The sequence below is a fragment of the Episyrphus balteatus genome, chromosome 2, assembly GCF_945859705.1.
Source record: "Episyrphus balteatus chromosome 2, idEpiBalt1.1, whole genome shotgun sequence".
NCBI classification, from domain to species: Eukaryota; Metazoa; Arthropoda; class Insecta; order Diptera; family Syrphidae; genus Episyrphus; species Episyrphus balteatus.
Genome location: NC_079135.1, coordinates 48,567,892 through 48,591,603, shown reverse-complemented (window position 1 = coordinate 48,591,603; position 23,712 = coordinate 48,567,892). Strand labels below are relative to the sequence as shown.

Here is a 23,712-nt window from a genome sequence, read left to right as displayed (position 1 = left end):
TTCTCAGAATCAACCACAGTTTTAAAGATCTCTAAAAAAGAAGGAAGTTTCTCATTTCGTCGTTAAGTTTAATTTTAATTCCATTTAGAAAACATACATTTTAAAGGCTAATTGTTAAGTCGTCAAAATATTTTTATGATACACGATTAACCTTTCATTTTAGGCTATTGATTATGTAGTTTAGAAAGGAACTAAGACGTTCACGGGTTTTTATTGCAGGAATCGTTCAATGGGTTATAAAAGAAGATAAAACCGCGGAGTGCTATTAAATGAGAGGGTGGAAACTGAAGATAGGGGTGCAAAAGCCCCCTTTTTGGTTTTTTTCAATATACCTCGTAAACCAAGCAAAATTTTGGTATATTGTATATACAACTTTTTGTAGAGAATAAAATTTCCTATTGGAATAATGGTTTTTAAAAATTGAAAAAAAAATTTCCATACCAAATAGTCGAAACAATCATAAAAAAAAATATCAAAAAAATCGTTTTTTTGAGTTTTTTTGCTTTTTTAGTTGTACATTTTTTTTGGGTTGAGATAGACATAAACATTGCTCCAAAGAAAAAAAGAAGATTAAATTTCCTTCAAAATGCTGTACTCACTAAATTTTTTCATTGAAAATTGACCGAAGTATGGCCATTTTAATCTATCTTTTTTTTCGCATTTTTAGTTTTACTTAAGTAAAACAGAAACATTTGAGGGGAAAGTACGATTACTTAAGCACCAAGAACTGATAATAAGATTTTGTAGAGGGGTTAAATACAATCATTGTTTACTATGGGAGGGAGGGTCAATGTCCCCCCGTTTTGGAGGGAGGGGCAATTTTCTAAAAAAAATACTTAAAATTAAAAAAAATTATTAAAAAACAACGGGCAACACTTACAGTTTTGATTGATACTTTTTTCAAAAGCTAGAATTATAAACTTAATATTAATTTTAAAATGAAGTTATCAATTCTTTTTTAAATAAACGAGTGATTCCCATAAAGAAAGTATTTTATCTATTTTTCAATTTTCTCAAAAAGTAGAAGGAATAGGAACATTATGATTTTCATGTTTGATAAGAAATCAATCAAGGCACTTTACTTTGTCGTATTGAAGTCCACAGTCTTTGTGAAAATTGTACTCAATGTGCTTTTTAAACATTTTTTTTACAAGTTTTGACTTTGAAAAGTAAAACTAAAAATGCGAAAAAAAGACAGATTAAAATGACCATACTTCTGTCAATTTTCAATGAAAAAATTTAGTGAGTACAGCATTTTGAAGGAAATTTAATCTTAATCTTTTTTTCTTTGGAGCAATGTTTATGTCTATCTCAACCCAACAAAAATGTACAACTAAAAAAGCAAAAAAAAACTCAAAAAATCGATTTTTTTGATATTTTTTTTATGATTGTTTCGACTATTTTGGTATGGAAATTTTTTTTTTCAATTTTTAAAAACCATTATTCCAATTGGAAATTTAATTCTCTACAAAAAGTTGTATATACAATATATCAAAATTTTGCTTGGTTTACGAGGTATATTGAAAAAAAACAAAAAGGAGGCTTTTGCACCCCTATATTCAGTTTCCACCCTCTCATTTAATAGCACTCCGCGGTTTTATCTACTTTTATAACCCATTGAACGATTACTGCAATAAAAACCCGTGAACGTCTTAGTTCCTTATTACCCTGTTTTTTTCGACATAATCAATAGCTTATTGTGCCCATGATTATGAAAGTGGACTAAGTCACTTTTTGCATTATTTAAAGAAAAACTTACATAATAATTTTCTTATAACGATTTAATTATATTTTTTTATGAAATCACTAGAGAAGCAATAAAGAAGTTTATTTACTGCAATTTCGCTTTCAAATAAACTTTACCCCTTTAATAATAATTATTTTTAGGCTAGATTTGATGCCACTTTCATAATTAAGGGCACATTTATTTAGTTTTTTATTTTTAAAAGATTATTAATATAATGTAATGTTATTAATTTTAAGAAGAAATATACCTCTTAATGCCTGAATGAGGTGAAGTAGTTAATAAATTTAATATTCATAGCTTAAACAAAAGAGCTGACAGGCAAACTTCAATTAGAGGATTGCATATTGCAAAGAATGCATTTAGTTGAAAGTGCATGGTGTTGCAAAATGCAATTGTTAGTTTTTCTATGATATCTGTGCTAGGAAAACAAAAAAATTATTACGAATTTTTTGTCGGTTATTATTTTTAGAATATAATGTCATAAACATCGATGAATGAATTCAGACCTTGAAATACATTTCTAAAATGTTAAAATATTTGACAACCGTATGCTCTATGGCAGATCTAGCTCCAGAAGTAGGAATTGCTATTTAAAAGTTGGGGTCAGCCAGATAGAAACACTTAGAAAAAATGGATCTCTATTGAATATTCGCTGAATAGATAAACCGTTTACAGCTTCTAATAAAGCGAAGTACACTTTTTATCACAAATCAGATTGTTGGAGATGTTCAATTAGAATTCTCATGAACGAAGTTTGGGCCTATGAGTAAGGCACATAAGGTGCGGAACTTCTTCATTTACCTCTTTGTCCATATAACCTATGCAGAAATCTTTTGAAACTACAAGACAGTGTGAATTACGGCTTCAGGATTGTTGATTGTTGGCTTCTCTTTCAGAATAAACCGTTTTTTTTTTTGTTTTGTTTTTCTTTTTTTCTTTAATTAATAAAATATTACCTTTTCGTATAATGGATCTCTATAGATTACAATTACTAGCAATATCTAGAACAGCAAGTTGCAGTTTTCAAAATAAATCTTAATACAAACCAACTTAGAACAACGAATAGACCTATTAAAAACTTCAACCTTCAAAACTCAATTAGACAGCTCACCCTTCAACTTTTCATAACACTTGAAATCATACGCAAATAACCCAAATTCCACTTGAAATTCCCTTAAAAGTGGTGAAATGAAACTGAAACTGTCGCAAATCGATCTTAAATTTGCCACTTCAAACCGCTTTAAACAGAGTAATTCATGGCAAAATAAGAAGAAACAAAAGCTAACAATAGATCCGTAACGCACAAACATACAGTGAAGGGTTTGTTTTTAAGCCTCTTTTTGTGCGAAATAAAAGTGTGCGCGTGGCACACAAAATTCAAAACCACCGCATATTTGGAATTCCCTTTTTTCGAATGTTTGTCAACTTGAATATTGTACTTTTAGGTACTTATTTCGAATTGTATCCCAAAAAAATTCAGTAAGTGTTTTCATTTTTTTTTTTTTTTTTTCAAATTTAACAAAACTCCAGAATAACAAATCAAAGTCCCGAGACGACTTTATGGGATGTGTTTTAACAATAGAAAAATCAGCCGATTGTAACCTTTTAAAGTGTAAAGTCTGAAACGGTTACAGATGAATGTCTAAACTGTGTAAATAAAAAAAAAAATAAAATAAAAAAAAGGAGGAAAAAATAATCCTTAATAATAAACTCAAGAACGGCATGCATCAGGAGAGGAGATGGTGTAAGTGAGAGTATATACGAAAGCATTATACCAACTTCAAGTGTCCTTAGCAAACAAATGTACTTTAAATGCATTTATTCCATTCCAGACTCCTTGCGAGTGGGTACGGTACTATGGTACTGACTGGGCTGGTGGTTGTATTTAGTGCGGTACACACTCGTCCTCGTGGACACATTTGCAAACAACCCCTTTTCTTTAGAGGACCACTCACCAACGATACTTTGTTGTGTATACCTATATGAAGAACGGAGGTAACACCACCTACACATCACCAACAACAACATCAAGCTGAAAACATCCAACCACCTGGATATGATGGAAAGGGAAATGCAAATATCCTTTTTTCATTTTATATATTTTTTTTTTAACTTATTTTGTTAAACTAAATGAACCAGAAGGATTTAGATTGAAATGGTATTTGCAGAAATTTATATATACTCATGTATTTGCAAAACTGGACAAACCTATATTTGGAAAAGGATAAAAGTTTTTTTTTTATTTTAAGTTGTTTGCACTTATCATTCAATCAAGAAGCTACATGTTATTATGTTGACCGGGAAAGGACGGTTGACGGAAGGATGCAAGAAAGAAAGAAATTTGGATTTGTCAGGCAAACAGTTAAAGTGTCCGATGAAGGAGCATTATTTGTTTGTTATATATTTATTTGAGAAAACAACCTAAAGAATGTTCATAATCAAATCCTAAAAACGTATGCTTTATCCGGCCAGTTAAATCTTCAAAATCAAACAAAAAAAAAAGGTCAAAATAAATACCGTCGGTGAAACCAGAAAAGTGTGTAACTCCAAATTTTCTGAAAATTAGATTTGAATGCCATCTGTTAGACAAACCTGATATCTACCGTTCCTTAAACCGAGAATCCCCTTAAAGTTCATAGTTTTTATTTTATTAGCAAATTAGAAAATGAAAACTCATACAAATGCTTTCAAAACGATTTTGTTTTTTTTGCTCTACTACAAAATTTGCTAAAATGGAGTTACACACTTTTCTGGTTTCACCGACGATACGTTCCATAATTCACTTATTAGATTAATTACAAGTATTTTTTTGAACTGGTGTTTAGTTTTAAAAAAATTAAAGAAGATAAACTTACAAATGGCTTAATTGATTTTTTGTGTGTTTAACCCTTTCGGACCCAGCGTTACTCTCATGTAACATTTTTTTTTAAATTCGTAAAAAAATATTAAATTAAACAATTTTTTAGGTTTCCATGGCTTAATTGAAAGATAATAATGCCTAGTTACTAGATTATTACAAGAAGTTAGTCAAAAAATATCATCCCTTTAATTTTTTTTTTATATATGGTCATAATTTTGAAAAAAAGATATAAAAAATGTTAATGTAGAAAGTGTTTTGTTTTTTTGCTTAGAAGAAGTAGCATACATTATAGTTTCATAAAAAGTTATTTTCTCAGTTGTCCGACTTTTTTTGGTGGTCATAGGCAGTGCATATTGCTTACATGTAACATGAGAATAACACATTAGTTTTGCTATTTATTATTTTGGAAAATAACTTTTTGCTATTCATATTTCTTAATTGTGACATTTTTGACCCGTTTGACATTTTTTAATACTGATTTGGGTTCGAAAGGGTTAAAAAAATTTTAAGAATTTTAATAAAAGGGGGTTATGTGGTAAGTTCGATAAAAAATTTATATCATTTCAGTTTTATTTCATTTCAGTTTTATTTCTGTATCATTTTAGCTTCAATTCAGTAATAGGGCTCTAGACCTTATTCAATCTCCACTACAAAACCCATCCAAGATCAGAAAAATTTGGAATCTTTTTCATATTTTTCAAGGGAAAGATTTTGAGGTAATTTTTACGTCAAAAAGTCAATTCATTGACCGATTTCGTTGTTCCCAACTTAGAGCTGTTATTTATTCATTTTCTACTGAAAAACTGCCGATTTAGGGCTCAATTATAGCAATATCAGTAAAATCCATCAGTTAAAATTGAAACATCAGGAATTTGAAATGTTTTGCGTTTATAGCTTTCCTTTTTTACTGTGAAATTTCATCAGTAAAATTTATAAAATAAATTTGTGTATAAAAAATTAAACACAAAATAAAATTAGTAGAAATATGTTTTCAGTTTATTTCATCAAAATTTTCCTCAAAATATATGATAAAAGTATTCAAAACAGCAAAACAAAATTTTAACTGATTGATAGCTATAACTAAGCCCTTGGTTAACTGGAGTCAAGCTCAGTGCAAAAAACTGATCCTGATTTACAATTGCAACACATTTTGGTTGATTTCACCACACAATAATAAGCAGTGCACCAATTATTGAAAATTATTATGTAACATTTTATTAGAAAACTTTTGAAATTTTAATATTAAAAATCCAAATCATTTATTATTATTTTGTTTTAATAAAAAAAAAAAAACACAAAAATACTCACCGGGCTGTCTTAAATGCGTGTGTGGGTCCAGCGTTGATTTATTAACACCAACACAGCTCAATCCATTTGAGCTGTACCCTAAAAACATACAAAAATAAAACATTAATCAATTAAAAGTTTAAAAATATTGATATTTTTTTTTTTAGCTTAATTAATAATTTAATTTGTCTATCTCGCAATCAAAAGCCAATTGCCATATTTGGTAAAACTGTCAAAATTTTTCAAACAAACGAATGTCGTTGCAATGCACAAAAAATAACAAAGTTTTGAAGTTTTGATTACCTAACTAGCCTTGGAGCAAAATAAAGAAATACCCAACCATCATCCTAGCAATAACAAAATAGCACCATCAACCATTAAGTCATAGAAGAGCAAAAACGAACGAAGAAAATACCTCAAGGCTATTTTGTATAAATAGATTGTTTGTGATTACAAAGGAACCAAAACAATGCTCCAGGACATTCAATTTAAAATTTTTCACCCGAAAGTTGGGTTGGTTGGTGCTACAAATTACACCCCCCGGGTTTCGATAAAATCATTATACTCTTAGTGGGTATAGATGATGGTGTTGAGAGTTCATGCAGTTTATATAATAGCTTGTCTATGTGCGTTTGTCAATGTGAGTGAGCGGGTCCTTTGTGGTGCTCCAGTCGAGTGAAAGGCGAACAAAAAGCCAAACATGAGTAAAGATGCATCCAAGCTGAACGATTCTTTGGAGAGTTTTCATTTGACTCATTTTTTTTTGTTTTATTTTTTCAAAGTGTTTTCAATTTGTGGATCGTGTGCAAAATAAAGTTCACTGTTGCCATTCACCAAAAAAACGGCTGGGAATCATATAAAGAGATAGACAATGACAATGAAAGCAGGAACCACATCTCTACCCCTGTTTCAGTTCTTTCTTTTTATTTTTGGAACTTTTGTAAAGAGGGAAACTTTGTGACATCAACGTACCAAAACTAGTACGAGAAAGTTCCTTTCACAGCTTCGTTTGTTCAAAAAAGAGAGATGGTGATGGCAGCAGAACTGCTGCGTGGTAAAGTGAAAACCCCCTAAGGCCGGTTAACACGTTCTGTTGTATATATCAACACACTCTAGCACCCTTAATTTTTTTTTTATTTTTTTTTTTTTGGAACTGTGTACTGAAAAGGGGTAGCTTTTTCAGTTGGAAAATAATGTTTTCGTTGTTCTTTGATTTTTCACTGATTTTGATTTTTGGCCCGAGGATATTTTCTTTTTGTGTTTGCTCTTTATGTGGCTTCTCGAAAACAACGATGCTCTTTTTTTTCAGTTCAAGTTTTGGGTATATTTTTTTTTTTTTAAATAAATTTTGATTGAAAAAGTTCAAACATTTATGATTTTAATGAAACTCTGTTGGCAAAATTTACTCGGGTAAGTCTTCAAGAGTCATAAACCTCAAAAGCACCTTTAAAGCATAAATTTTATTTGTTTTTGTGTGATTTTTGAAATCATTGAACCAAAAGTATTTGATTTCATGATATCAATTGTTGCTCTATTTTATGCAAATCCGTTGTAACTTGTGTGTCTATCTAGAATGCTTATTTGAAAGTAGATAGGTATGTATTCATTTTATATCTTTTTGTAATCTCGTTTTCAGCTCAATGAATACTGATAATAGCATGAATGAATATTTGAACTGAAATTCGATGAATGGTAGTTTTAAAGTTTTTTTTTTGTTGCCTTTGAACACTAAAACCCAGATAACATTTGTTTTTGTTTGAATTTCTTTCTTGTATTTGACAGCTATAAGAGAAGGAGGATTGACAGGTGGAATGTGTTTTAAAGATTTTAAATGTTGAAGTTAAATTTCTGAAATTATTTTGACTGCAGAACATACAAACAAAAAAGTTTGTCTAGGTACCTGCCATAAAACGGTATTTTTGTTTTCTGAATTTCTCGTAAACAACGTAGCTGATTTCAAACACATTTATTATACAAAAACGTTAAAGTAAACGTTGTACATATAAAAAATTTACAAAATTTTTAAAAATACATTTTTGGATTTTTAAAAAATATTTCAAAATTTTTTTTTTGAAAACTGGTTGATGAATTTTATCAAAATTTTGTTTTAATGTATTGAATAATATTTTCTTAAAAATGGCATAAATGGCATACTTACCTATCAACTTTTTTTTGAAAAATGTAAGAACATTTTTATACATATGCTTATAAAAAATTAGTTTTTTAAAACCAGCTCTAAAATTTACTAATTTTTTTTTTTCTAAAAATTTCTTTTTATGCATGAACTCAAATGGCATACTTAGTTGGTTTTGGGGAAAAAAAATTTTAATTATAAATATATTTTTAGATATCTTATGAAATTCCTTAAAAATTCTAATTTTAAATTTACCCTAATTTTGTTCAATAAACAGCTTTAATATTTATTTATTTATTTAATATCAATTAGAGTTTACAATCTCAAATAGACTAACGAAATTTTTAAATTATACATTGAATCATTATAAAACTAAAGCTACATATGTACAAAAAAATAAAATTATTTATTAACGTTATTTAATTAGTTTAATCCAGTCAAATAAGGGTTTAACCTCGGAATGAATGTTAGTAGAAATTTTTTTTGCTCAATATCTTCCTTTTGCCATTCTATAACATATCTCAAAAGTCTAGAAAAATCTCATGTCCGCTTGTCGCGATTTCAAGGTCAAATCGCGAAATGGAGATTTTCAAAATTAGCAAAAATAGGCTATGGTATTATATACGCATATGATACATGATTTCAAGGTATTTTTTAATGCTGATTCCAAAAAATTTAAAATCAAGACAATCTGACGTCTCTGGAAAAAGTTATACCTGTTTTTCATCTGTCAACTCATATTATTATAACAGTTGCAAACTTACTGCCGTAAAACCCTTAAAAGTTATGGTAGATGAACCAAATTTTGCATGAAGATTTTAGAATCCATCATTATTAAAAATCAAAACAATCCATTACAAAAAATATATATACCTACGAAATAATGGTATTTTTTGATGGAGGGGCAAATTTTAGGATATGCACTAAAAAGATTCTTGTTCATCTTAGGAATAAGTGCTAATAGGCTAATTTTTTCATTTTAATATTTGTTTGGATATTCTTTAACTACCCTCAAAAATCTAAAAAAAACTCATGTCCGCAAGTCCTAATTTTCTTGGTTTGAAGATAAGGTGCAGATTTTAAAAAATTGAAAAACTACACTTCAGATATTTGTGTCAGATCAACATGAATAAGGTGCATTACTTTTCAGGGATGGTCAGGTTGACTTGTTTGTGAGTTTTGTTGGAATAAGTGTTAAAAAATACCTTTAAATCATGTCGCTTATGTTGGTATACATATAAAAATTTAAACTTTTCTTATTAATTTTTTAAAATCTGCACCTTATTTTCAAACCAAGAAATTTAAGACTTGCGGACATGAGATATTTTTAGATTTTTGAGGGTAGTTAAAGAATATCCAAACAAATATTAAAATGAAAAAATTAGCCTATTAGCACTTATTCCTAAGATGAACAAGAATCTTTTTAGTGCATATCCTAAAATTTGCCCCTCCATCAAAAAATACCATTATTTCGTAGGTATATATATTTTTTGTAATGGATTGTTTTGATTTTTAATAATGATGGATTCTAAAATCTTCATGCAAAATTTGGTTCATCTACCATAACTTTTAAGGGTTTTACGGCAGTAAGTTTGCAACTGTTATAATAATATGAGTTGACAGATGAAAAACAGGTATAACTTTTTCCAGAGACGTCAGATTGTCTTGATTTTAAATTTTTTGGAATCAGCATTAAAAAATACCTTGAAATCATGTATCATATGCGTATATAATACCATAGCCTATTTTTGCTAATTTTGAAAATCTCCGTTTCGCGATTTGACCTTGAAATCGCGACAAGCGGACATGAGATTTTTCTAGACTTTTGAGATATGTTATAGAATGGCAAAAGGAAGATATTGAGCAAAAAAAAATTCTACTAACATTCATTCCGAGATTTACCCCTTTTTTCTCCTTATTTGACTGTATTAGTTGAAAAATACAAGTTTATCATATTTTTGAATGAGTCTCTACTCAAATGGAAATTAAAATCTAGATTATTTTACATACTATTAATCTCCCTAATACTGCGAGTCATAGGTTCATTAAACGCAATTAGATTATTATTATTAAAGTTACTTTTATCATAAGAGCAAGTACGTGCGACCAAGTCGTGCATTTTATTCTAAGTGCTTGACAAAAAACAGCTCCTATTGAGAGGAAAATCCTTCAAGAACTTAATTTTACATTTTTCATCATCTGGAGAAACTATTATCATGATTTTAAGACTTATAGGAAGCCTTAAAAGTTCATAGTTAGTCCATAGTTAGTTCATAGTTAACGAAAACTTTGAGCACATATTTTTTTTTACAATTTGGGTAAAAAAGATTGAATTTTCGTTTAACATTTAACAAACATTTACGCTCTTCAATGACCCTGAAAACCAAAATGTATATAAACAAAATGAAAGACATATAACTTGAAGTATGATCAACAAAAAAAAACTTTTCAGAACATTAAAATTTTAAAAAAATTCGTACAAAAAAATATTTGTAATTTTTTTTAACAGTTTTAAAAGTGGCTATTTTTGGATCCAAGATTTTTCAAAACGGCTTATTGCCTCTAAAATATTCTGGCAACACTTACCTACATATATTTTAATGGAAAACATTTTCCCTTTTTATAACAGATAATTTACTAGGCATTGAATAAAGACTTCATAACATCAATAATAATTATCATGTACATTTTTCGAATTTCAATAAATGCTTCCAGTTTTTCATAAAAAATTATTGAAAAAACAGTCGTCCAGAGGTATTTCCTCCGTTAATTTATAAGGAAAAATGATAAATTAAAAGTCCAAAAGTCTCCAAGAAAAAGTTTACTTTTAAACTTTTTAATAATATTTTAATCTCACTCGAAATTAGTTATCGCTTAAAATCGTATAGTGGCAAAATAAGCCATAATCTCGAGTTTAATTAGGTGTTGACTAATAAATACCACCTTCCAATAACTATAACTATTTTAATTGATTGCTTTATTGGAAATACCTCTAATGATTTGAATGAAATTATCACTTTTTTTTTTCTTAAAGAAATTATTGCAACTAAAATGTATACCACCCACCTGTGTCCATGATCTTATAACTAAAAATTTCAAATTTATGAATTGGGATCATGATCTCATTTAAAGTGCGTAGTATTTATTAAACATAAATTTTTGCAACATTTATATTCATTGCTCTTTGTATTTTATATTTTGACTTGGTTAAACAGTAAACCCGTTTATTTAAAAACTTGCCAAACAAAACCATAATTTTAAATGATAACAAATCTAAACAAACAATTTAATTAAATAGTTTTAGTTATAAAAGGTGTCTTTGCTATAAAATTATAGCAGCAAGATCATTAAGATCTTTAAATGTATGATAAATAATTTATTTTTTTAATCAAAAAAATAAGCAAACAAACAAGCAATAAATTAAGACGATTTGTTATCAGTGAATTTAAAATTTAATTCATGCTATTGGCAGCCTCAATTCTAAGGTCGGTCGCTACCACTCTCCAATGAATATGTTGACAATGATCACCCGCATGTCGCAGAATCTTTTGAATAATCAGGTTTACATTATACAATGTTCTAAGCTTTTTATAAATTTATGATTATCTTAATCCATTAATTTTCTGGTTTAATCCTAGAAGATAATAGCTGAAAACGCTTCATAAGACGCAGTATTACGGAAGATTTGTTTGTTTAGGTTTTAAACTACCGATTTTATCAGAATTATTATGTATATATCTGTGTTACGGTGTGTCATGGGTTTTAAATTATTGAAGTTATACTTCTTATGGGAGGGTGGGTATGAAAATTTACTTTTTGACAAGAATGTCAAAGGGATTATGACGCGATCACCCTGGGTAGCAGGGCTGTCGTTTCACCTTTAGAGTAGGCAGTACTTTAGTATTTAAAAATGCAGTACGCCGCAGTACGGCAAACATAAAACACACAACACGTTGCAAGTAACATGTTTCACGTGGCAAGTTGCATGTGGCAAGTTGTATGTGGCAAGTTGCATGTGGCAAGTTGCGTGTGGCAAGTTGTATGTGGCAAGTTGCCTGTGGCAAGTTGCCTGTGGCAAGTTGCATGTGGCAAGTTACATGTGGCAAGTTGCATGTGGCAAGTTGCATGTGGTAATTTCCATGTGGCAAGTTGCCAGGGTTGCAAAAAGCTCACATTTCAGCTCAGCTCACAGCTCAGCTCAAATTTGAGCTAGGTACCATAGCTTAGCTCATTTGAGCTGAGCTGAAAGTGAGCGCCCCAACTTCCAACGCCAATATCTCGGAATTTTGAAGAAAATGAAAAAAAAAATTTTTTTGATGCCAAAAGGTAGCGGGGACTCTAACCTACATTTGGGTACAACTCTCATCCCTGTAGGTCCACGCGTTCTCAAACCGGGAGAACTTAAAAGTAAAAAAAAAATAGGCATGATTCTGAAAAAATAGGCATGATGTGGCGGTTTAACATGGAAGGCGATTTTTTAAAAATCTGACAATGTGCAAGGCGTAGGCCCATGACACAAGCTATCATTTAGCATCACTCCCAAAAATTGCTCTCAAGCGGTTTAGCTTCCAGGAGCGTTCAAAGATTCGGGGATTTTTCGAAAAAAAAATTTTACCCCAACTTTCAAACGCGATTTTCTCGGAATTTTGAAAAAAATCGAAAAACGGGATTATACCACTATCGGCTAGCTGAGAATATAATCTTTCATATGGCACCACTCCCCTGTCTCTAGATCAAAGCGTTCCAACGCCTATATCGCGGAATTTTGAAGAAAATGAAAATAAAATTTATGATGCCAAAAGGTAGCGGGGACTCTAACCTACATTTGGGTACAACTCCCATCCCTGTAGGTCCACGCGTTCTCAAACCGGGAGCACTTAAAAGTAAAAAAAAATAGGCACGATTCTGAAAAAATAGGCATGATGTGGCGGTTTAACATGGAAGGAGATTTTTTAAAAATCTGACAATGTGCAAAGCGTAGGCCCATGACACAAGCTATCATTTAGCATCACTCCCAAAAGTTGCTCTCAAGCGGTTTAGCTTCCAGGAGCGTTCAAAGATACGGGGATTTTTCGAAAAAAAATTTTACCCCAACTTTCAAACGCGATTTTCTCGGAATTTTGAAAAAAATCGAAAAACCAGATTATACCACTATCGGCTAGCTGAGAATATAACCTTTCATATGGCACCACTCCCCTGTCTCTAGATCAAAGCGTTCCAACGCCTATATCGCGGAATTTTGAAGAAAATGAAAATAAAAGTTTTAATGCCAAAAGGTAGCGGGGACTCAAACCTACATTTGGGTACAACTCCAATCCCTGTAGGTCCACGCGTTCTCAAACTGGGAGAACTTAAAAGTAAAAAAAAATAGGCACGATTCTGAAAAAATAGGCATGATGTGGCGGTTTAACATGGAAGGCGATTTTTTTAAAATCTGAAAATGTGCAAAGCGTAGGCCCATGACAAAAGCTATCATCATTGGGAGTGGTGCCAATCACTCCCAAAAATTGCTCTCAAGCGGTTTAGCTTCCAGGACCGTTCAAAGATTCGGGGATTTTTCGAAAAAAAATTTTACCCCAACTTTCAAACGCTATTTTCTCGGTATTTTGAAAAAAATCGAAAAACCGGATTAAACCACTGAGAATATAAGCTTTCATATGGCACCACTCCCCTGTCTCTAGATCAAAGCGTTCAGCTCCCAGAAGTTTTTCGCGCCCCCAACTTTCAACGCCTATATCGCGGAATTTTAAAGAAAATGATAATAAAATTTTTGCTGCCAAAAGGTAGCGGGGACTCTAACCTACATTTGGGTACAACTCCCATCCCTGTAGGTCCACGCGTTCTCAAACCGGGAGAACTTAAAAGTAAAAAAAATAGGCACGATTCTGAAAAAATAGGCATGCTGTGGTGGTTTAACATGGAAGGCGATTTTTTAAAAATCTGACAATGTGCAAAGCGTAGGCCCATGACACAAGCTATCATTAAGCATCACTCCTAAAAATTGCTCTGAAGCGGTTTAGCTTCCAGGAGCGTTCAAAGATACGGGGATTTTTCGAAAAAAAAAATTTACCCCAACTTTCAAACGCGATTTTCTCGGAATTTTGAAAAAAATCGAAAAACCGGATTGTACCGGAATTTTTTTTTATGATAAAAAAAGAAATATTTTACTAAAAAAATAGAAATATATTTACTATTAAAAAAACCAAGAGAAAAGATCACGAAAAATTATCTGTCTTATTTATAAAAATATCCATGTGTTAAAATAATTCCATTAATAACTAGAACCAAACATCTTAAGCTATGGTGTTTTATAAAAGTTTAAAATATCTTCATATTTCATTATACTTTCCAAATAAAAATCAATGTATCCTCTCACCCATCACAGCTCAGCTCAGCTCACTTTACCTTAGCTCACCCAACAGCTCAGCTCAGCTCACCGACAGCTCAGCTCACCCAACAGCTCAGCTCAGCTCAGCTCACCCAACAGCTCAGCTCAACCATCAGCTCAGCTCACTTTCAGCTCAGCTCAAATGAGCTGTGCTATGGTACATAGCTCAAAAGTGAGTTAGCTCAAAATTTGAGCTGAGCTGTGAGCTGAGCTCAGCTAACTTTTGAGCTTTGTAGCAACCCTGCAAGTTCCATATTGCTACTACTAGTGCTGAAGCACACACAATTCTCATAAAATTACCATATCGCACATTTTATTCGCAATTCATTTACTTTCGTTAACCATATACCGTACGTTCTGAACCGCACAACATGAGTAAATTTCACAGAATAAATTGAAAACTACATGGACGCAAGGAGGATGAAAGAATTAATTTATTGTTCACTTGATAAAAATGTAAAAAAACTAAGTGTGAATTAATTACTTCATAATAGAAATTAAAAATATCAAATGAAATTCATTTACATATACTGAATGAGAAGTATAACTTCAGTCGCGTGTACATGTGTACACACACTCTTTTTTTTTTCTTAATGATTAAGAACTCTGTTCTTAACATTTCTGTTAAGTAAAAGAGTTAAAAATTATAATTTTAAAGTTGCCATTAAAAAAATATTAAAACTAACAGGCGCGACTGAACCTGATCCATAGCAGTTATATCAATGAACAACCACCCGTTGTCATTTAAGTCTGCTTAGTGATTTATCATTTTGTTACAAAAAAAAAACATAGGTAAACAAAATTTGTTTATTTAAGTATTTTTTTAATTGGCTAGTTAATAATCATAAATTGTTATAAATAGATTTTTAAATGACAAACATTAATTAAGCCATCGTGTTTTTGACTTTGGCTAAGACAATCAAGTTTAATTCGAATGTCGCATCAGAAGAAAAGAATTATAAAGATTTAAAGATATATTTCTTATAACATTTTAATGTCTCAAGGTTGACCTTCTTGCGGACAAAATCTTTTCGAATTGAATAAGGTGCTAAGCTGTCTTTGTAAGTCGTCTTAAGGTTGTACCTATTTTTTTTTGTTAAAGATGAATAATTTGTCAATGGCTTTAATCTACTATTATAGGATTATATTGTTTGAAGATTAAATTTAATCAACAACATGGGCTTATTTGATAAGGTTGAGAAAAAGATTGCTTCAAGAAAAGGTAAAAGTTCTTATTTCGAAAAGATTTGAAAACATTTCATTGTAAATGTAAACTTTTGTTCAAGCTATTACATTTGCATCTGGTAAAGTAAATATTGTGATATTATTAACTCACCTTGTGATTGAGATGTACTATGTGATCCCCACGATGATTTATAAGATGAATCTGTAAAAAAAGATTATAATCATTATAATAAATATCAAATCCAGAGTCTCTTAACACAAACTCTGAAAAAATTAAAAACATAAAGCTGAGTTATTTGGTGTACTTTTTCATTCTCAACACTAAATTTCATTTTATTAAGACTTCTGTTTAGATGGTTTCCAGATGCAATAATAATATGTAAAAATAAATATGAAGATTAATTTTTCTTTTATTTGTAATTGTGGGTGTCGGACTTAATAGAAATAGGGTTTAACCATAATAACCGACAAGAAAAAACTCACAAAGTTGTCTGTAAATTTTATCAACCCACAAAACTTGATCCTATTCTACCATTTTAGTAGAACTCTTTTCACAATATCTCACATTTTATATAACTTGTTTAAGGGCTCTTATGTAGGTGCCTTAAACTATTTTTTAAGACAAAATTTGGCGTAAATGACAGTAGTATTGGCCAGCCAGATTTTGCCATAGAAATCAAATTATATTTTTCAGATGGGTTAACCTTCTGATTTGAAATCTAGTATTAAAACTGCTCTTTCGTTAATGCTTTCGAGATATCGAATTTTAAACTTTCAAAAAAATTATACTATCAAAATTAAAAAAACAAAATAAAATTTTAAATTTTAAAATGAAAGAAAAAACAAAAAAAAAAGCAACAACAATGCACTATTAAAGCACCGCACTCTAAAATATGGATACCTAAACCTGGTTGTAGACCTTGTTTCTTTCAAACCTTCAATGTAGCTGAATTGACGGAAACATCCAAATTCCACTGAAACTGATAAATTTCTTCACCAAAAACATTGCAAAAATAGTGCTTTTGAAAGTTCAAAATTCGATATCTCAAAAACTTTAAACGTTAGAGTAGTTTTTAAAATTTAGAAGGTCAAAACCCATTAGAAAATATAATTTGGTTTCTATGGCTAAATCTAATACTAGATACTTTCATTTACCGTTATCGTTTATTTGTTTAAATCTAAAATATGGCATTGCAAAAAATCAGAAATTTTTTCGATAACTTTTTTTGATTTATGTAAATATTAATATACCTAGGCTATGTATTTTTCAAATATCTAAAAATTTATATTTGCTTAAAAAAACAATAGGCAAAAAACATAAAAAGATAAGATAAAAATTTAAAAAAAAATTAAAAAATCGTATTTTTTTATCTTTCTCAATATTTTAGAGGTTATACAAAAAATGATTTGACTAGAAGTTGAACATAGATCTCCTTACTATAATTAGCTTTTATATTTAAATTTTGCGATTAGAGGTCTACTTTTCATATATCATTTATCCTTAATTGTCCCACCATCCTTATACCTAACCTATTGCTAATAATAATTTTTTCAACTTTTGCTGTCTGAAAAGACTCTAAGTGGTAGCAAATTCCTGAGAAAAGTATACCTACTATAGCTATAGAAATAAATGAATTCCACATTCGATCATGCTGTTTTAGTAATATAAAGCAGCAAGATAAAATTCGAGAATAAGTTAATACATTAAATCTCTATTCAGAAATCAATTTTGTATCTGGATACATAAGCAACTTTTACAATTTTGTTAATTATATTCTTTAGTCATATGATTCGATAGTATCTGTGACTGTAAAAAGGGAAACAAAAGGCCTAAATTTCCTTAAGCACGCCACAAAGGTATTGTTATCTTCCAGCCATTACTTTAGATATCCGGAATAACACACTAAGATGAAATATGTTGGAGCAAGGAGATCCAGGAACCGTATAACCACAATAATTACTTAACAGGTATTTATTTTCTATAATGTAACAGTCTTTCCAGGAAAAAGTGCGATGGTTTTTTCAGGCGAGTGAAAAAAGCTTTGAGGAAATCCAGGTCAGCAACCCGCTACCATTTGACTATTGTTATAATTCATGTCCTTACGAAAGAAAAATAATGTCTTTACCAAAAAAAAGATTTTGCCTGACACTTCTCGCAAAGCGTACAAACAATGCTCTACAAATGGTACTAGGACACCACTTCTGAAAAAGTACTTTGACTAATCGATTTCGTATTAAGATAACCATAGAGGTACTAAGATAGTCTACAATATGTGGAGATAAAATAAAATCAATAATCAATCACTAGTTTGAAAAAGGAAGAATAATAATCTTCAAATTAATTCAAAACCTCACTCGTAGCCAGCGGTGTCGTTAAAATAATATTGACGGAAATTAAAACCCTAAGTTCCAAAATCTACTTTATATTTGCGTGAAATAATTAAGGTCATATAAAATTACTCGAAATAACATTAGGTATAGTCTTTATTTCAGAAATGGTCATTTCATAACTCTTAAAAATGCTATTGAACAAACTATGCTATAGTTACCTTTAAAAACTCAGTGTTGCTGCATTGGCAACAGCAATTACTGTAAAACGATCAAAAGGACCTTCAATAAATCTTCAACAGTTTAAATACAGGTAAAATTTAACTGGATGAAAATCTTTAAGGTTTTTTGAGAGATAAACTCTTGAAGTGATTTTCCTTCCAGGGTAAATTGCTGGAGACTGGAGAGTAAAATTCAACGAAGAGTTTGTACGGACTAAGGAGCAACCCACGTCACCTTGATAACAACTGAGAATAGAGCGACTTAAATTATTTAGGAGTCCTCTTTATCAAATATACCTTGAATAACCCCCATCGGGAAATTCTTAATTAAAACAGCGACGGGTTAGAGTCTTATTCAACTTCATGAATATTGTGTTTGCCAATATTATGCTAAAAATTTAAGCCATCTGCGTAAAGGAAGATATGCGAATAGTTACCGATCATTAATGAGATTAAAATAAAGTTTCCACAGAAGTCTTAAAATTTGTTTGCTTACATCACCGCTGTAAGATCAGTATGTAACATCAATAGCAGAAGGCAATCTTAAAATTAGAAAATGCTGCTATATGTCCTGAAAATCATTTTGAATTCAAATTCAGAAGTACCAAAGGTTTCGTACAAATGTAGGACGTTAAAAAATTGTATTCGACATCAATGTCATCCCAAGGTCAAAAATCTTAAGCTGTATTGTATATAGATTGAAAATATTGTTTTATAATTTACACAACAGATAATCTTCAATTTTAAAGATCATAACAAATATTGATTAAAAAAAAAAAAAAACAGTTTCATAACCTAATAACAACATAACTCACCTGCAAACAACATTGAAAAGTTGCTAAAACTTCCTGCCGAGCGAGACAAATAATCAGCTGAAGTTTTAATATCAAGCATCGTGAAACAAAAGTTCCTTTTGAAAAATTGTTTTTTTTTCACCCTTTCTCTTTCTCTAGTTCGTTGTTAGAAATATACTATCGATTGACTGTATATAAATTTATTTTTTTCACTTTTATCACCCAATTGTTATCACAGTTCCCATTATTTATATTTTTATTTCACTCAACAAAAAAAAGTATCAAAACACCAAAACAATTTATAGGCAAACAAAAAAATAAACAAACAAACAAATAGTCAACACCAACAACAATTAGTCACAAATCAATAGAATATCCTTTTTTTATTCCTAGACGCACATCATGTGAGTTTTATGTCTGTGTCTGTGAATATATAAAGTCTAAAAACTGTATATTTTGTTGTTATTGTTTAATATAAAATATTGTCACACTTTTGTCACGGACTCTCGCACAAACAAACGCAACAGCGAAAAAATCGTCGTCGTTGTTGTCCTTGTCGTAGGTATATTGGATTGGTTTGGTTGTATAGCGACGGCAGCAGCGGCGACGTCAGCGGCGACAATGGCGGAACAGGAAAAGGAACGGGAAAAGCGACGATCGGAACCGGTTACCGTTACCGGACACCTTCACTTCCGGGCACAACTTTTATTTGTATTATATGGGATATCCTGCGGAGTGCTCCTTCGGCATGTATGTTAGTTTCTCTCGCTCTCCGTTTCTGACAGCAGTTCCACTCTCACTTATTTGGTCGGTCGCTTGTTGTTTGGTCAAAAGTGTGAAAAGGGTTTTTATTTCTGTGTTATGTTTGAAGAAAATAGTCTCTCAAATCACAAATAACTGAGTAGCTCAATTTTTCAAAATCGTACCGTTATATTTTTCGTATACGATATTCAAACACGATAGCAACAACCGATCTGTGGCACGGTAGCTTTACAATTGAATCCTTTACCGGGAATCCCACAAATGACATCCTCTCTCGGGGCTTCTGTGCTGGCCGAACTCGAATATATTAGGGGTGGGATTGGGTGAGGGTGTAGCGCAATATACGAAACCATACTACCAACCCCTAGCATTAGCAAAGTGGAAGTACCATAGCCGACATTAGAGAGGGTGCGGAATGTTATTTTGATTCCTGCTGCTTTCTTCCTTCCCGAAAAACTGATATAATCCGTATTCTGTAGTCTAAGCGCCCTTCCGATTCTCTGCCAATCAGCGACGAGCCAAGGTGTGGCTTACTTGAGGGTTAAATGCGCACACACATGCACATGGGGAGGAAATTTTCCCGAAATTTATTGTCTCACCACTACTTTGGCAATTTGGGGGGGTGTTAAGCAACAGGGGATGGTGGCTTTTGTATTTTCAACTCCGTTCTCCCCTTGTGGAACACAATTGGGTGTGGTGCTCGCTCTGTATAGAGCTATTTATGCCTTTAAGTCCCAAACAGTAGTTAACGGAATGACGACGACTACGACTACGACGATGAATATCCTGATGGCTGAAACAGTGAAACCAGGGGGTGTCGGTCGGTCGGTTGGGGTTGCTGGTTGTTGGTTATTTGGCGGAGATGCGCGGTATGGTGCGTCGTCGTCGGGCGGAAGGTTTGGTTAACGGTGGATGATGGCTGGGATATAGCTGGGCTTCAATGATGATGGGTGACACGAAGCAACAAGGACGGATGTATTATCCACTTCCTTTTTCCTTCCACCAAACACAAGGATATTACCGTTTCGTCGTTTTCATCGGCGAGCTCTCGTTGGGCTTTTCGGAATAGCTACGGTAGTATATAAGTACGGTGCGCGAGCGGAGACGAAAGGGGCCAATTGGTGTAGCTACACCTACTACTACTACTGCTCACTCTCGCACTTTCGATGGGGGGGGGGGGAGAGCTTATTTGTTCGAGAGACTCAAACCCCCCCATTTTGAAATTCAAATGAATGAAGCTAAAGCTAGCAATAGCACAAGCACTCTGAGCCTTATGTGCGGGTGTCTGACGGGGGGACTGTTAAGTGGTGATTTCAACCTTCTCTCACGCCACCTCCAAGCCCCGATCCCTCACAAAAATCTTATACCTATACAGCAATGGTGGAATCTCCGTGTTTCGAATAGTATAGTCTAGCAATGGAATTATATAGTGTGCGAATTTGAAGGAATGTGAGTGCTTAATTAATTTTAAGATCAACTTCTTGTCGTTGGATATTATGTCTTCTTTTTTTTCATTTAAATGAACAGGCTGTTTCTGTTCTGTAGCCAAAGGGGACAGCAGCGGGAGTGTTATATGCGTATATGGAAGCATTTCATATTTTCGTTCCATTGTTCTGCATTTCAGTTTTAATTAAGTGTGAAAGAAACACGAAACACGAATAAGTAATTTTCGAGATATAGAAGAAGAGAAGAATGGCCTGGGGGTGTTTAATAAAAGGAATGGGAGCATAACAAACACGAGCGAACAGAGATATTATTGCCTTAGGGAAGGGGGGTGTGGGGAGTCTTAAGGTGCCGAAGGAATTTAATTAAATGTTTCGAGATGTCATTGAATGGAGCATATTTCCATAGAAAAAGATAAATACAGTAAAACAGTTAGTTTTGTTTTTATTTCGAGAAAATAATTCAGAAACATTAAATACTCAATTAACTTTTATTTAAGAAAAAAAACTACTTAACTTAACAGGAACATGATGCTTTCCATCATGATTTTATGCTTTCCTGTTAAAGAATTTAGAAAATTTGAAAAATTAAAAAACAAAATATTTCAGTCCCAGCATTTTAAGATATTGGTACAAAAAAATTTTGGAAATAGCTAACTCTTCGGAATACTATATGAGAATAAATTAAAGTGGAGATTCACAGGCAAAAGTAGTAGGACCACAGTAAATATAAAAACTAATATTTAACTTTAGAAATGTTACACTATTCACTTAACTGAATTATCTCAACTCAAAATTAGTAAAAAATTTTGGCACTTACACCAAATTGTATAAAATCGTTATCGTTCGCATCTTATCTTTTTTTTCCCCTTTTTCCCCTTTTCGAGTAATACGAGTTAAAATGACGATAAACGGAGAAAAAAAATTACAACGTAAAACTAAAAAAATTCCTTTTTGACACTATTATTTTTATAAAAGACTGAACTAGAGGGTAAGGGTAAAGTGCTCGACTGACAGGCAGGTCCATTTCCGGCATTAACCATATTTTTTTTATATTTTCAAAAAAATTTTTTTTTTACCTTTTTTTATTTTTCTTGAAAATAACCAAAATTTTAAAAAACTGACTTAATGCATTTTTTTGCAATAATAAATTATATAAAATGATAATACAGGTGTTTCATTAAAAAAAAAAATGGTCATTATATTTTTGACCGCACTTTGTATGGGAGGTGACCCACTGTGCATTGGCCCGTATGCATACAAAATAGTAAATACTAGCAATTGGAAATTAATAAGTATAAACTAGGTTTGATATGCACAAAATGTGGATAAAAAATTTCATACTTTACAATTTTTTGAATCGTTTTTGTTTCTTTTAAAAATCCTTTCAAGTAATACATTTTTGGCTAAAACCCACATATAGGGTAAAACATCCGAAATTCTAGAACTGTTTCGCATTCAAAGTTCAAACTTTATAAAAGTTCTCTCAAGAAACCATTTCCTATGAGTCAATTAAATTATTTTACAGTTTTTAGTGCGTGATAAAAGTGTATTTTTAGTTTGTTTAAACTATATATTTTATTTAATTTGATAGCTTTTCAACAAGAACGAGTAAGGAGCCCAGCTTAATTTCAAAACTTTTAAGGAATATATCCTTAAAAGTTTTGAAACTCAGCTGGGTTTTATTAAAATTTAAGATTTCACAATTTCAAAATCATTTAAAATACAATGAAAATGTTAAAAAAACAGCTCTCAAAATTTTGATAAAAACAAATAGCTTTTTGTTTAACAATACTAACTTAAATGATTTTAACGAAAATATACCCATAGAATCGATTAAGAAAGCCTTGATATCAAAATTAGGAAAAATCAAGAAAACTCATTTTAAAAATGTTTGTTTTTTTTTTTTAAATCATTATTTTCAAAAATTGCTAATGAATATTAAATTTCTTATAAAATTATTTTGAAGATGTTTTTGTGTGAATTTATTACATAAAAATCTTTATAGTTCAAGCGGCGACCGTCGAGTTACTTAGCTCATAAGGTTAGAGGTTGAAATTGGTGTCAAATGAAAGATAAGTTGATACTGAAAAAAAAAAAGGTTGCCACTTCTAAAATGGGAACTTCCATGTGGCAACCCTATTTTAAATGAAAGATTGTCAAATAACTAATACATTTATATCTTTGTTGCTTTGTCAGATAAAAAAATTTTTTAAATGGCAAACGAAAGCCAAAATATTAAAAAAAAAAAAATAAAATAATATAAAAACCGTAACCCTACAAATGTGGCAACCCCATTCAAATGAAAACACCACTGACAAAAATCTTCTTTGAACAAAACAGTATAACTTTTTATGTACTAGAATGCTTATTATTATACACCATATTTTAGATAATACTCTCTTCTGTCTAAAAAATTTCGGGTGCCACCTCGCAAATCCAGACAAGTACTCGGAAACCCTACTCAAATGCTATAAAAAAAACACTAATATCACTTGTATTTAAGCCAAAGTGTATAATATTTGATAGAGTTAAAGGCTATAACATACATTATATTTTAGCTA

General features: G+C 31.2%; 1 protein-coding gene across 6 annotated transcripts in view; it reads right to left on the bottom strand.

Moving 5' to 3' along the window:
* Positions 1-23,712, bottom strand: part of LOC129912382 (DNA-binding protein D-ETS-3) — a 100,397-nt gene that overhangs the window by 19,691 nt on the left and 56,994 nt on the right. For all 6 annotated transcript variants that reach the window (XM_055990597.1, XM_055990592.1, XM_055990591.1 and 3 more), the window contains 2 exons: positions 15,753-15,803; positions 5,916-5,993 (listed from right to left, as the gene is read on the bottom strand). In XM_055990597.1, coding sequence (XP_055846572.1) covers positions 5,916-5,993; positions 15,753-15,803 — 129 coding nt within the window. The remainder of the gene's footprint in view (positions 1-5,915; positions 5,994-15,752; positions 15,804-23,712) is intronic.